At 35.7% G+C, this 16,473-nt stretch overlaps 1 protein-coding gene across 3 annotated transcripts in view; it reads left to right on the top strand.

Moving 5' to 3' along the window:
- Positions 1–13,498, top strand: part of Stx7 (syntaxin 7) — a 36,138-nt gene extending 22,640 nt beyond the window's left edge. For all 3 annotated transcript variants that reach the window (XM_048354099.1, XM_048354100.1, XM_048354098.1), the window contains exons 3-10: positions 1,975–2,044; positions 5,375–5,468; positions 6,133–6,270; positions 7,847–7,899; positions 8,392–8,488; positions 9,913–9,985; positions 11,710–11,792; positions 12,323–13,498. In XM_048354099.1, the coding sequence (XP_048210056.1) occupies positions 1,975–2,044; positions 5,375–5,468; positions 6,133–6,270; positions 7,847–7,899; positions 8,392–8,488; positions 9,913–9,985; positions 11,710–11,792; positions 12,323–12,415 (701 nt within the window). In that variant the 3' untranslated portion in view covers positions 12,416–13,498. The remainder of the gene's footprint in view (positions 1–1,974; positions 2,045–5,374; positions 5,469–6,132; positions 6,271–7,846; positions 7,900–8,391; positions 8,489–9,912; positions 9,986–11,709; positions 11,793–12,322) is intronic.
- The last annotated feature ends 2,975 nt before the right edge of the window (positions 13,499–16,473 follow it).

Genomic DNA, 16,473 nt, shown 5'->3' with positions numbered 1-16,473 from the left:
ATCACACAGTTAGCTTTAGAATGACCTGGGACTCAGTACCTAGCCCAGGCTGGACTGAACTCGACCCTCCTGACTGGCCTCCTAAGTACTTCACCAACCAACTCAACTGGCTGTTTAATTTTGATTGCTGTTACAACAAATTGGCTCATGGCAGTGATAGCGTTCATCTTAATCTAAGTAAAGGGAAGTCAATGTCAGTGAACTTGCATGTGGCTTTTATTCCTATAACTATTGCTAGTGAAAGCTGTGGACTAAATGTGTGAAAATTAATGCTAGTAAGAATGTGCGGGGAATAGGTGAATATAAAAATATAAAAGGCAAATCAGAAATCTTAATCAGTTAGAAATTTGATAATAAAATTTTTACATCTATTACAAACATTAGAACCCTCTAGAATTAAGAGAAATAACTGCCTCTATTATAAAGATCAACAGGATAGTTTGAAGTGTTCACATTAAAACCAAACATCTGTAGGCCTGTATAAAACAGTCTAATTAAGATCTTTCAAAGTTGAGAGAGAAATATATAACTAACTGTAAGCAACTACAGATGAAAAATAGCTAACAAAATCTCTCCCTTTCAAAAGGAAAGTTGACCACTACCAATAACCACCCAAAAAGGAAAAAAAAAGCTAGAAGTAATTCTTTGGAAGCTAGTTGATTGATAGTAGTTGCTATTCTTTATTGTTCGGTATTCATATTTTTCAGCTTTCTCTCCTAAGCCTTTTCAATGAGTAATCTGCAGTAAGCAAGTTGAACTATATTTTGAAATACTTTATCATTCCCTTGATCTCATAAATATATAATGGCTACTTTTAAAAGAGCATGTAAGGCATATTTTAAAAACCCACTTTAAATAAAAGGAATGGATGGGTTTGTATTTCTCTAGAAGTGCTTGAAAAATAAAAGTTCTTTGAGATGGATTGTCTGCTTATTTCTTTCTACTTGATATTTTGTATGTATACCTGTGCATGAAACTATTACATCTTTCTTTTTAATTAAAATGGTCATAGACTCCTACATTAATGAGCTTAGCATGAATTTGTACTCATGAATTTTCATCTTAAATTTTCTAAATATGCAAAGCCTACAGAAAGGTAAAATTGTCCTATGATGAACCAGTTTGCCTGAATTCAACTATACTGATGTTTAAACTTTGTACATATGTACACAACACATACATCTTCAAACTTCCTTTCCTTGTTTCCACTAATGTTTTGTGCTTTTCCTTGGTTTAGAATCCAGGAAAAATAATCATACAGTCAGTGGGCTGTGGGATGAGGGGATTAGTACTTTAATTCTTTAACTTTGAAAGCTCCCTTGCCTTTATGATCTTGCTTCGCTTTTTATGATACTGGCTTTTTAAGTCCAAACCAGTTTTCTTGTAGATTATCCCACCAGCTAGATTGGTCTGGTTCCTTCCTCATAATTGGATTCATTTTAGACATTTTGCCAGGGAAAAAGACATGGTTTCCTCATCACGCCAGGAGGGTCATGATGTTTGTTTGTCTCACTGTTAATGCTCAATTTGTTCATTTGGTCATATGTTCTAAGCAACAGCTTTTTCTATAATGCTCTTCCTTAGTTAGTCTCATCTGTTTCGAATGCTTTGAGGTTGTCTGTATGTCTTTTGTTTTTAGCAGATTTTATTGGCTCTTACCTGAAATAGTTTTCATATAGATTATAGATTATGTAGATCATACAGATTTATTTGCTGCCCTGATAGAATAGGCAAGATAATTTTTGGATCATAAGTGCAGTTTTTCATAAGGACATTCAGTTTTCTTTTGAATATAATCCATTTTTGTTACTAATTGAGTTTAAATGAACCTCATTTTTCTTTTTATCTCATGGTTGTCTGTTGTTATCTCTGCTTTTCTGTATTTAAAACTATAATTATCCTCACTGCTTTGAACTTAATTTTCTATCGCCCTGACATTTCTAACAATTACATATTAATCTTTTGTTATAACAGCTGTGGAGATACAAAGGACTCTGAATCAACTTGGAACGCCTCAAGATTCACCTGAATTGAGGCAACAGCTGTAAGTATCTAAACAACAAAAAATAAGAAAGGAAGCCTGCTGGTATAATTATGATGCTTTCTAAGAGTGTATTTATTAGAGAAAACAATGGAAAGATAATAAGGTTATTTCTTAACCAAAACATTTGTAACTAGGATTTATGTATTTTTTTGCAGAAGGTAGGTAGGTATTTTTCTTTATTTTAAAGATTTGAATAACTATCAAAGTAAATCATCTTAAGTTAGTGTTTTGTGCATATTTTGAAAAAAGGTTTTTAACAGCTTTTGAAAAATTAGGACTCTTGGCTGGGAATATGGCCTAGTGGCAAGAGTGATTACCTCCTACACATGAAGCTCTCGGTTCAATTCCCCAGCACCACATATATGGAAAACGGCCAGAAGAGGTGCTGTGGCTCAGGTGGCAGAGTGCTAGCCTTGAGCGGGGAGAAGCCAGGGACAGTGCTCAGGCCCTGAGTCCAAGCCCCAGGACTGGCCAAAAAATAAAATTAAAAAGAAAAAAAAAGAAAAATTAGGACTCTAATCTCAATTTATATAATTTACTGCCAGATTTTTGTCTTGATTTGGATCTAGTAAATCTCCATTTATATGAGCTATCATACCAAAAGTTTATACTCATGTGCTTGAATTCCAGATTATAAATAATGCCATTATAATAAAACACATGTAGGCTGGGAGTATGGCCTAGTGGTAGAGTGCTTGCCTTGCATACATGAAAGCCTGGGTTCGATTCCTTAGCACAACATATATAGAAAAAGCCAGAAGTGGCACTGTGGCTCAAGTGGTAGAGAACTAGCCTTGAGCAAAAAGAAGCTAGGGACTGTGCTCAGGTCCTGAGTTCAAGCCCCCCAGGACTGGCAAAAAAAAAAAAAAAATACATCCCACTGAATTACTGTGCTCCTGAAAAACAGTCATAGTGCTTTGTGGTATATTTTAGATTTTGCAGTGTTGGTTTTGTTTTGTTTTTCAAATCTTCTCTAAAACTACAAAATTGGACTGAGACAGACCAAAAGAAATGTTTTCAGTTTGCTCATAAGAAAAGCATGGCTTGGGAGTTTGATTATTTGCACATTTTTCAGAACCCCACTTTAAAAACTTTGGTGCTGCATATCTCAAGACAACATTAGCTATAGAAGGAAATTGCAGAGAAGAAGAAATTATGAGATAAATAGTAGCAATTCATATTTTGACTTTTCTGAAGTGATAGGTATTCGGATTATAAAAATACTCCCCAACTTTAACAAATAATTCATTAGAATAAAGTAAAATGAAATGGACATGTATAATTTATATTTACAGTATTTTGGTAGTCAGTAATGGACATTCTGGTTATTGTAAACATGATCACTGAGGTCTTTTTTAGAACATCATCTATACTTTTACTGCCAAAGATTCACAAAAGCATATCAAGAATAGCATGGTAATTAAGTAGAGATATAAATTGGTTATAAATCTTCTTTATTTGTTCAACACAAATATATGTACTTAAGTATGTTACCATATTCTTTGTTATGGCCAGTCCATGTTTAAAATAAGAAATAGTATATATGAGAGGCACTGATGAGTAATCTATGAAATATCTCCTTATCACGAAATTGTTTTATTTAGTGTCAGGTTTTTCACTTAATTTTTTTAATTTCATAAGAAAACCAAGGAACGGCAAGTATAGATATAATTAACTTTATTTTATTTTATTCACGTTTTCTTCTTGTTTTTGTGCCAGTCCTAGGGCTTGAACTCAGAGCTTGGTCACTGTCCTTGACCTTTTTTGCTTAAGGCGAGTGCTCTTACCACTTGAGCCAGGAGCCATTTTTCTACTTTCAGCTTTATTTTTGGTGGTTAATTGGAGATAAGAGGCTAACAGACTTTCCAGCCTAGGCTAACTTCAGATCTTGATCCTCAAACCTTAGCCTTCTGAGTAGCTAGGCTTACGAGGAGTGAATCACTAGCACCCAGCATAGTTTACTTTTTTCATTGTATTTACTCCTCTTTACAAGGATATGCTATCATTTTCTTCCATAGTAAGCTTAAATAATAGTTACTGTGGAGGCAGGGTGGATGGTTTATGCCTGCTTGGGAGGCTGAAGCAGAAAGATCATTAAGTTCAAGGCCAGCCTGTGCTACACAGTAAGACCTTGATTCATAAAATAAGATAGTAATAAATAATTATTTATAATTGTTATATAATTAGATATAATATACTATATGGTATATAATATGCTACACTATTATTTATAATTATATGTAACATATAATTTTATTGAATACTCTATTAATTGAATAATTATTACTGTCAAATAATACTGTTATTTATGATCATTATTAAGTAATATTTATTGTTACTGTGTGTATACTAATATCACCTCTCTCCTGGTTTTTTACAATCTATGGGATATAAATGTCCACATAGAGAAATAGAGATTAGATATCCCTAACACCTTGGTAGATCTTTACTGTCCTAGTGACCTCCCACAACTGGGTTACAGATAAAAGGCTCCTATACTTCCCATATCTCAATGACAAAGGACCAGGCAGCCAACAGTCTAAGTTAAATTCTTTCTGGCTTGAGTCATTTGTAGTTCTAATTGGCTGCTGATCTTTATTTCTGTATGCTTGGTTATCCTGGGCCAATGGAAATCCTCCTATATCATATTATGCTTAATGTTTATCAAAAAATAAGATCTGAAGATTTCAATTTGATAGAATAAATTTAGGACCAATTTGTAAAAATACAGGTAGTTTTGTAATGGGCACCTTCAAACCACAAATACTTTCATTAAAAAGTAGTGTGTGTGTGTGTGTGTGTGTGTGTGTGTGTGTGTGTGTGTGTCTGTTACTTGTACTTGAACTCAAACTTCATGCTTGCTAGGTAGGCACTTTGCCACTTGGGCCATGTCTTCAGCCTATTCTACTCTGGTAATTTTTGAGATGGTGTTGCCCTCAGCTGGCTGGGCCTCAGTTCGATACAGTGTGTACCAGGCTGGGATGAGAGGTGTGTACCACCATTCCAGCCTTTTCTGTTGGGATGAGGTCTAGCAACAATTTTCTTTTAACCTGTTCAGGCTAGCCTGGAACCAAGATCCTCCCACTCAACCTCCTACAAAGCTGCTTTTGGTCAAAATGGGTCTTGCTAGCTTCTTGTCTGAGTTAGCCTGGAGCCACAATCCTCTTGATTTCCATTTCCTGAGTAGCTAGGATTATGGCGAGCTACAATGCTCAGATTAAAAAGTGACTTTTCTAGAACTATTCATCAGAGTTGAACCAAAGTGGCAGAGTTGTAGATTAAGAAAAATATATTAGGTCTTTGGCTGTAATGCATGTTTTTTCACTTTAGGCAACAGAAGCAGCAGTATACTAACCAGCTTGCCAAAGAAACAGATAAGTACATTAAAGAGTTTGGATCTCTGCCCACCACCCCCAGTGAACAGGTATTAAGCTCTAAGACACATAGTTGATATATTGAATGTGAAAGAAATCAAATGCATTATAGGATCTCTGAACTGTGAAGCTAGTAAGGAAATTAGGGCATGAAAAAAATTATATTTGAGATGAGTTCCCAGAACCTAAAACTATATTTAGTTACTCAGGTAGTCTCTAGTGTTCCAATAAAGCAAATATTATTTCCATGCAGTTATCCTGACCCATAATTAAGTGAGTGCTGAGAAAAATGCTTCCTGAGTAATTACTTCCAGCGTGCACATACATTCAGTGTGCCTCAGGGCACACATTCATCTCCTTACTTACTTAATGGAAGCTACTACTTAGGTAAGAGTGTATGGTTTTATTTGCTTAACAAAAAAGAACTACTTTAAAATGACCTCAAAATCATGACCTGTTTCTTTTAGCAGCTTTGAAAGTGTGCAGTGATAAATTCCACATGATAAACCATTTGCCTCAGGATAAATGTGCACAGTATTTACAGAATTTGAACATACTGTCAGAATGTTACTGAGATTGAATCAGTAAGTTTCTGTAATTGAAAGTGAGTGAGAAATTCAGGATAAAGAGCCAGCTAGTGATAAAACAACTATTGCTAAGCCTCCTGAACTTCTCAGCTTGATTCTGGTAGGCCTTTTTCTCCCTTTCCTCCAGCGTCAGAGGAAAATACAGAAGGATCGCTTAGTGGCTGAATTTACAACATCACTGACAAACTTTCAAAAAGTCCAGAGGCAAGCTGCTGAGAGAGAGAAAGAGTTTGTTGCTCGAGTGAGAGCCAGTTCCAGAGTATCTGTAAGTATTTGAAACAGCATTGTAAAGATAAACCTGATACTCTCTAAGGAGCCTATAGAAGTCTACATTGTTGTGATTGTGATTTTGTGCGGGGGGGGGGGGGGGGGGGAGGGAAGGGGGTGTGCAGGTACTAGGTCTTGAGTTCATGGCTTTACTCTCTTACTCAGCTTTTTTACTCACACAACTAAGCCATATATCCAGTCTGGCATTTGGCTGGTTAGTGGATGTCTCACAACTTTTCTATCTTGACTGGCTTTGAACTGTGATCCTCCAGATTTCAGCCTCCTGAGTTGCTCTGAGTATGGGCAGGAGCCACCTACCGGAGCCTAGCTGTTGGGCGGATTTTCTAAAAAGTCATACAAATCTGTGAATATCTTGGACTTCCAAGATATTCTAACAGAATACTTACTTCCCTTTTTTTTCTGCTCAGATTCTTGTTTCTATTTTTAATTTATCTTTAAATTTAATTTTATTGTCAAGGTGATATATACAGGGGTTACAGCTACATATGTAAGGTAGTGAGTATATTTCTTGTCGAACACTGTTAACCCCTTCGTCATTTTTCTTCCACTTTCCCTCCCCCACAATCCCTTTCCCCCCAAGTTGTAAAGTTAATTTCCAACATATTGTCTTGTGAGTATCACTGTTGCATTGGTTCGCCCTTTGTCCTTTGTCTCCTCAAACTTTTAAAAAGTATGATGGCTATGTATTAGTGTAGTTATCTGGTCCCTGTCTAGAACAGATCACAGATAATATAAAAACATAGAAACTTACATTCTCAAGAAAGAGTAGAAGTCAAACATGATCATCTTCTCATACAGACTTGGTGCTAAGGCTTTCTATATGTGTGCATGCTAGGGCAGAGAGCCCACTCCCATTATATGAAAGTGAAGATGAACCAAATAAATAGATTGTGGGAATATTGAGAATGACCATGAGCCTTGATAAAATAAAAGAAAGGAGAATTTAAAGTGGAACTTTAAGTTAATCTAATTTTAGATTCCCTCAGAGACTATCATAAATGTTCCTTATTCTTTCCTATTTAGATTTTACAGCTATTCTATTTTATCCAAATAATACTATTTGCCTTTTCAACATTTAATGAATTCTTTCATTGTCACCTTAGCATCTAATTACTTGAAACAGTTAATAAAGGACAAATCAATGCAACAGTAATACTTACAAGACAATACAACAGTACATATTGTCATCAACCAACTGTACAGCTGGGGGGGGGGTTGGGGAAGAATGAAGGTGTTAGAAAAATAAGGAAGGAGGCAACAAGTTTGACAAGAAATGCACTCACTACCTTACATATGTAACTGTAGCCCCCTTGATACATCACCTTGACAATAATTTTTTTTAAAAGTTAACCTAGAAAATTAGAACAGGAACATATATGTATATACACATTCTGTCACACATGCACACACATGTTTTATGTGTCTGTATATATATACATATATATACATACATATGTGTTTAGGTGTTTTTAAGGGAAGATATAAGTATTTACTTCTTACTGTTCCTGTTTTATTTGCCTCTTCTCAATCCTTCTTGTCACTAAACTATTCAGGGTGGTTTTCATGAAGACAGTTCGAAAGAAAAGAATCTTGTATCTTGGGAAAGGTAAGAAATGCAAAACATTTTAAAGATCAAAGATAACTTTCATTGAGCAAAAAGAAGCCAGGGACAGTGCAGGCCCTGAGTCCAAGCCCCAGGACTGGCCAAAAAAACAAAAACAAAAAACAAAGATAACTTTCAGATTTTACCAGTATAGTCCCTAGAGTAGAATTAAAGCATTCCATATATTGCATCATAAATATTCTGGAAATTCTTGTAAATGACTATGTAAAAACCTTGTTTTTTAAAATAAAATATAGATTTTATAAAATAGAAAAGTTATCTAAATAAATATGTACTGAAATAATTTTTCATATCGATTATTCTCTTCAATTAAGTTTAAGTAAGTCTAAACCCATATATGATAAAACAATGAGGAGAATGAAAACTGAATAAACTTTGGCAATATATTCATTGTATTCATTTGAAGATCAAAATATCTAGTTAATGACTATGTCCTGAATAGGAAATAAGCCTTTTTTTCATATTTTTTATTAGCCCAGCACAACCTCAGGTGCAGGTACAGGATGAAGAAATCACAGAAGATGACCTGCGCCTTATCCATGAGAGAGAGTCTTCTATTAGGCAACTTGAAGTAAGTCTCCCTTGTAGACTCGGGCTGCTGCTCTGCTCTTAGTGAGTCTACACTTGCAGTGCATACATAATGCTGGGAAAGGGATGGAGAAAGAAAACTAACATTTCATTCTGTAGCATCTCTAGTGCACAAATTGGAATAATTAAATAATAATAGTATTGATTCTAGGATGGGGGTGCATACATCACCCTACCGTGTTTTTTCATTCTGTTGTCATCTATAGGTCACCTTAGGACCAGTCTAAAGATTCTGGTCTGTTGGGGGAAGTTGAATGACATCCCATGGCACATAATTCCTACATAATTAAGTCTCTTTAAATGACTTTACAACATTTTATTTCTTTGATACATTTTCCATATCAGAGAGGCCTAAGGATTTATTAAGTCTCACTTCCTGTGGAATCCTTCTAGTTCCTAGAAGGTGGATGGACTACTAATCAATAACAATAGCTGTAATCTTTTGAGAATCTTCTATAAGGCAGGCATGATGTGGTTCATTCTTTATATTAATTACTTCAGTTAGTTCACATAAAAGCTTTGTGAATTAGTTAACCTAATTATTTTATAGATGAGGAAAATAAAGACCATGTGAATATATAAACTTCACTGCTGATATAATAAAACATTTAAACTTTGCTCTTTAGTTGAACAAAATAACAGTTATTTATTGAATGAAACTTACAACATTATGAAGTCAGATCTATTTGTTACTTATCTAGTAGTGAAGTTTATAACTTTATTAATCCATTGTACAAATATATTGATGTAGGACTTAAAATTGTAGCTAGTACCTTATTATTAAATTACCAAATATATACATTCTTACATATGTTCCATGAGAATGAAAAATGTTCCATAAGAATGTCCTAGTGGTGTGAATGACTTAACATATTTAGTAAGTGCCTACTGTATTTTAAGCTCTTGTAACAACTGGATTAAGTAAATTACCTTATCATATTAATTTTCCTCTAGTTCTTTAATGTTTAAAGTTACTGATTTATTTCTCTTTCAATGTAGGCCTTTAGGAGTATAAATTTTCCTCTGAGAACTATTTTTAGAGTATCTGATTTTTTTAAAAAAATGAATGTACTTTTCTAAGCAGATATTGCTTCTAATAACATAACTGTCAGATTGCATAAAATGAATTGAGTAATCATGGCCTTTCTCTGTTATAGATATTTGGTTTCCATCCTACCTCGGTATTTTAAATGTCACAAGTTTGTTTTTGAGAGTGTTTGTTGTTGAAAGAATCTTTACTTAGGATTCTTTACAGTGATATATTTTCCTGTTATTTCTAAATTTTGTATTAGGACTCTAAATGTGAGTGGGAGATTCTTTTGGTTGTTGTTCTGTGCCTTTTTAAATTTCTCTTTCTGTATTATGGAGACTGAATTTCTGTTAATAAATATGTGCCTTTTTTCTTAGGCTGATATTATGGACATTAACGAAATATTTAAAGACTTAGGAATGATGATTCATGAACAAGGAGATGTGATTGGTGAGTCCTATGGTTTTATATTGTATAAGGTGGGACGAAGTTATATATGCAGCAGCTTATTTAAACAACAGTAATGCTTGAATTTTTTTTAAACGCTGTATTGGATGCTCTGGAATTGAAAGCATAGTGTTTACAACCAGCCTCATCGTCCTAGGCAGTTTCTAAAACCGGATTGGGACCCTACTTGTTAATTGAGCAACTTAGGTATTTCGGAGCCCCCACTTTAATCAAAGCCTATTGCTGGCTCAGACATTAGCAAATATCGCCACTCCAGTTCATGTCAGGACCTTGGGTTTCCCCCTCACCCTAGTTTAATTCTCATCCCATTGAGGACTTTGAGGGAAACTTGTATTTGTGTTTTCACATGCTATCTTGTCTTGTGAATAGATAGCTATTTGCCTCATCACTTTAATAGGTTCTTTTTGTTGTTGTTTTGTTTTGTTTTGTTTTGTTTTTTTGTAGATGAACAGATTTTTCTAAGGCTAGAAATTTAAGTTTAAATGTTAGTTCTTCAGTGAAGGTCTAAATGTCAGAACCGATCAAGATCCATATTATTTTTACCATCTTGAAATGTGGTAGACAGATTTTTCCCTGGTGGTGATAAAAATCTTTGGTAGTGGAAAGGAAAGGGTTGATCTTCTCTATTTTGCATAGTAGTATTGATAAGAAGAAGCTGTAGAGTTAGACTTGTGCTGGCACTGTAATCACAGATACAGTACTTTTTGAGAGTTTCTGGTGGGCCTGAAGTTGCATTGTGTTAGAGAAGACCAATGTTCTCCCTCATGCTAATGTATAATTTGCATCCTTGAGAAGTGTAATAACTAAGATGGCTAAGATACTCTTAGCGGAGGATCACAATGGCTCAATAGCTATGTGAGACCATATAAAATGATGCTTATCAAAATGAACTCCAAGAAATGGCCATGAGAAGTTTTTCTAGTGTACTGTTTGCAGTTATTTCTTTCCCCATCCCTTTTTGTTTATTTCCTTGTTGTCACTGTTTTTGATTTCTGTACCCTTTATCTTATACATAAATTTATCAGATTTGGGGAAGGGAAGGGAAATCACAGAAACAGTGGGATAAAGGGTGAACCAGTGCAACAGTGATACTCAGTAGTCACTGTGTTGGAAATGAGCTTTATAACTTGTGACTTACAAAGTTTAAATGTTAGTTCTCAGTGAAAGTCTAAATGTCAGAACTTATCAAGATCCATATTATTTTTACCATCTTGAAATATAGTGGACAGATGTGGGGGGGGGGAATGGGAAAAATGAGGGAGGAGGTTATACAGTTCAAAGAAATGTATTCACGACCTTACTAATTTTATTGGGTTTTTTTGTTTTGTTTTGTTTTGGCCAGTCCTGGGGCTTGGACTCAGGGCCTGAGCACTGTCCCTGGCTTTTTTTTGCTCAAGGATAGCTCTCTGCCACTTGAGCCACAGCGCCACTTCTGGCCATTTTCCATATATATGGTGCTGGGGAATCGAACCCAGAGCTTAATGTATGTGAGGCAAGCACTCTTTCCACTAGGCCATATTCCCAGCCCTATAATAATTTTTAAAGTGATATAAGCAAGAATTATACCCAGCTGTAAACCTTATATTTTACTGTTAAGTTTTGAGTGATAAACATATGCACCAACTTCTAATGACATTGCAATTTCTTTCTAGAGCCTCAGTTTATATTTGACAGTTTTATATATGTGAGTGTGTTTTATTTTAAAGATAGCATAGAAGCTAATGTCGAAAATGCAGAGGTACATGTTCAACAGGCAAATCAGCAGCTGTCAAGAGCAGCAGATTATCAGGTAATTTTTTTAATATAACCTATAGATTTAACTTAAAGTATGTTGGGGGGGGAGGTTATCCCTTTAAAGTCACCATGTATTTTATTTTTAATATCCCACAGAAGAGGGGTCAGAAACATACTAGCCAATTTAATATTGATATTAGAGAATTTCATAAAGCAAAAAACATAGCCAGAAATTTGATGTCAGTAAGTTACTGTTTATGTCAGTATAGAAATGAACCAAATTGGGGCTGGGGATATGGCCTAGTGGCAAGAGCGCTTACCTCGTATACATGAAGCCCTCGGTTCGATTCCCCAGCACCACATATACAGAAAATGGCCAGAAGTGGTGCTGCGGCTCAAGTGGCAGAGTGCTAGCCTTGAGCGGGAAGAAGCCAGGGACAGTGCTCAGGCCCTGAGTCCAAGGCCCAGGACTGGCAAAAAAAAAAGAGAAAGAAAGAAATGAACCAAATTCTTTTCATTTGCTGTAAAGATATTTCAATGGACCTGTGAACATGTTTTTTTTTTTTTATGTTTTTGTATTTGCAGCGCAAATCCAGAAAAACGGTGTGCATCATCATTCTTATCCTTGTCATTGGAGTTGTGATTATCGGTGCCATTGTATGGGGATTGAAAGGCTAAAACTCTTGCACTACATTCTTTAAATTATGTAGGAGACTCCTGCAATCATGTTTTTATTATTACTATTTTAAAGCTGTTGCTTAGTGGATGGTTCCCATACTTTGTTACTTTTATTGGTGGGGTTCCTTTGGAGAAAATATGGTCTTTTCTAATATTGAAAGTTTTTCTAAATATCATTGTTGGCATAACTTCCATGCTTTTTGATTTAATAACTGTTAGTGTTCTGCCAAGCTGTACATAACTTTCACCTATAATTTATTTCTTCTATTTTAAGTAGTTTTTGAAATTAGTAAATTTGAAAGTGTATGTGTTCTGTATCTCTGTCAGTGCTTATCCATAAAACCTGATCTTTGTGTTACTTTAATTCAGACTCTCAGGTTTAATTTTTTTATTTGACCAGCAAAGAAAACATTGTCAATAACTTAAAAGCTAACATGTCTGTTTGTATATTTCCTCTACTTCATAGTAGCTTATATTGTTTAACTTTTATTGTTGAATTTATTTGAATAAAATCAATGAATGATTTCCCACTATATCTCCTGTCCCTGTACAGCATTTGCTGTAGATTGCCTAGATTACATATGGTCTATGTGAAGCCTGATGTTTACTAGGGATGATGAAGTAGCTTCGAAGTTGGATTCTAAAGATCCAAACCTGTTCTTTCACGAATCTTAACAATACTGTCAATATCTCTAGGTCATTATTTACTTTCCCTATGTTCTGTAGAATAATGGTTACACAACATATGTTTGGATGTGGCTTACTGAAAGGAAATAGCTTTCCCACAATTATACTTTTTCACTTAAAATTTAGTGTTTATACTGAGTACCGTTTTGTACCATTCTTCATTAGGAAATGAATGTTTACCAATTAACTCACTTGCCTTTTGAAATCAATATTGTTTGAATGCATGAAAAAAAGATGATCTTAGGTTATCATTTGAATTTTATAATGTTCTTATAGCAGTTTGATATTGAAGGCAGTGTTTCATGTGGTGAACTTTGAGACTTTAAATGGGAACAAATGAAATATTAACTATTAAATTGTATGTTTGAAACCAAAATAAAGCTGATTTAAAAGTTGTATGGGCAGATCTGTTTCATGTGGACTCTGGTTCTAGGGGATGGATCAGAGTTCCTCTCACACTTTTGAACTTGAAATCTGAGCACTGAAGTTACAGCCCATTTTGTGGCCATGTAGCCTGCATCTTTTTAGATCATTGGTTTACTCAAACTTTTTTTTCTCTGCCGAACATTTTTTTTTCTTTATTATCAAAGTTTGATACAGAGGGGTTACAGATTCATATGAAAGGCAGTGAGTACATTTCTCGTTCTACTTGTTACCTCCTTCCTCACTTCTCCCCTTTCCCTTCCCCTTCCCCTGGTTTACTCAAACTTTTTGGAGAATGCCTGGATGCTAGACAAAGATTATTTTCCTTCCACTGATTTTGTAGTCTGTAGACTCCATGAAGCTGTATCTCTGACCAACTTACCAAGACTGGTCAGAAACTTTTCTTCCTTAATGATGTTTTAATACTTTTATTTTTCAATCTGGAAAACAAAAATCCGCTCAATACATTGAAAGCAGAAAGTTTTTTTTTTTTTTTAATGTAGGGAGTATCAGGAATATGGAATGAAAGGCTTCCATAACACTTTAGTGAGCAGCCCTGGAGTCCAGGCTTGCAAATCTTCAAAACCCTGGAAGCTCCGCCCAACTAGGTCTGCTTTACTGGTCTGCTATACTGACCTGTTAGTCTCATGCAGCTGTTAGCATAGCCTCACACTCACATTTGGCTTTTTCCACTCAAGGATGGTGCTCTACCACTTGAGTCACACTTTTACTTCTGACTTTTAACTGGAGAACTAGAGAAAAGGATCTTTCAAATTTGTCAGCGCGGGTTGACTTTTAACCATGATCCTAAGATCTCAGCCTCCTGAGTAGCTAGGATTACAAGTTTACACCAACACCAGTCTTCTGCTCTTAATAGTACCAAGGCAGGAGGCTTTAGAAGAGACTCTGAAAGTGCTCGAGGCTAATGTCCACTGCTTATCCTCACTTGGGCCTACAACAGCCCCTGAGGAAAGATGGCCTCCCTTTCTGCCTTCCAAATCTCACAGGAAAATCTCTAATTGGTCAGCTCCTATTGAAAACGAGAAAATAAAGGAAACCTAGGAAATCTTGCAGAGGATACTGTAGAAGGCAGCAACAGTGTTACTGGCATGACTACCAGTCCCGCATAATAATGGAATTGAACCTTGTCATGGACAAAGCATTAAAGAAGAAATACAGAATTTTTCTCTCCTGGTAGGAATTCTTTTGTGAAAATAATTGAGCACTGCTTCTAGATGGTAACTGAATCTCCAAGGAGAGGTCCTGTCTTTCCTTCCTTCTGTAGTAGTTGTTCAATAAAGATTCAAGTAAATTTGGCATTTATTTGGAGCCAACTTTTTTTGGCCAGTCCTGGGCCTTGGACTCAGGGCCTGAGCACTATCCCTGGCTTCTTCCCACTCAAGGCTAGCACTCTGCCACCTGAGCCACAGTGCCCTTTCTGGCCATTTTCCATATATGTGGTGCTGGGGAATTGAACCAAGAGCTTCATGTAGGAGGCAAGCGCTCTTGCCACTAGGCCATATTCCCAGCCCCTGGAGCCAACTTTTTTCCCAACAGCTACATGCCTGGATACAGAGCTTTGGGAACTACAAATATGGCTCCTACGCTTATGGCCACACGTTAGTTTTAGTTTTTGGGTTGTTGTTTTTTTAACTTGTCATCAAAAGCATTGATGTCTTAAGGAAAATGCTGAGTAGGAAAGAAAAGAGGTAGGGAAGAAAGGCAATATGGGGATTCATTCATCACTCTTGAGACCACCTGGCATCTGAACAATTGGCCACTGTTCACCCTTAAGGACCACCCTATTTAACCTATCAAGCAGCTGAATTTCATTTTCTTATCTTAAATAACAGGCTTTTAGAAAGTCTATAGTTTTATAAAGAGAAGCTAATAATTTGAATGATGGTCATTCTCCAAAAGGGAGTCACTCTCCTGGTGAATTCATATCTAGACTGTCCTGCTGTAGTCTGGTCTGACACTTGTGACATTCACAAAATTACTGCTTTTTAAAAGAAGACAGAATGCTGGAAAGAACTAAGGGGGATTTGAAATCTATTATTTTATTAAAAAGCCACCAGTGCATTATGTTCCATGTAAAATATACCTTTGAATGTTTTAACCTTATTCCATCTCTTAGCAATTATTTTTAATGAAAAAAAGAATAAATAGAGCCCTTTTAGTGGCTCATGCTAATACATTTTTCTCCTAATTAAAATATTGTATCAATATGCCGATGTTAGTCCTTTGTTTTGGTAATCATTTGGTTAACATAAACATTATTATCTTTTCTCCAAATCCTAATTTTTAAATGCTTTCAAAAATAGGACAAAATAGCCGACATACTAAATAGGTTTTCATAGGCACTGTTGCTTCTAACTTCCCTTTAAGAGTCTGGTCACAACTACTCAGAGTGAGATTTGTGGAGGTTTTGTGCAGTGAGGGCATTTCTGTTTAAACTGTAAGTGGTGGAAGGCAAAACCCCAATTTCCTGTGCTGTCCTTACATGCATAACACCCCGACTTGTGTCAGAGGGAGTCTTCTAGAAGTGAACTGAGTCTTTAAATAAACTTGAAAGGACATTAATTCCCACTTTGGTCAACCCAAAGTACAAATTTTTAAGTGTTTACCATAAGTACTGATAGAGAGTAGGTGCTGACTCCCCAAACTTTGGGTTGATGGAAAACTTAGTGGTGTAGTTATTTTGCCTCTACTGAGACTTACTGACACCTAGTTTGACTTTCTAGTGCCTGCTGGGATTTATATCAGTGGTTTGATGTCAGAAAAAGCTGTACCCAGACAAGGAAAAAGAAAACATCTCTCTTAGAAATTGGGGATTTAACCCAAGGAAGATGCAGTGTTGATGGTGAAAAGCTTTCAGATCAGAGCTCTTTCTGTCTGTAGTGATTGTGGAAACATAAAGCCAAACTTTAGTGGAGAAAATTCATTTG

The sequence above is a fragment of the Perognathus longimembris genome, chromosome 9 (assembly GCF_023159225.1).
Source record: "Perognathus longimembris pacificus isolate PPM17 chromosome 9, ASM2315922v1, whole genome shotgun sequence".
Classification (NCBI taxonomy): Eukaryota; Metazoa; Chordata; class Mammalia; order Rodentia; family Heteromyidae; genus Perognathus; species Perognathus longimembris.
The sequence above is the reverse complement of the archived record's forward strand: the minus strand, read 5'-3'. Positions and strand labels throughout refer to the sequence as shown.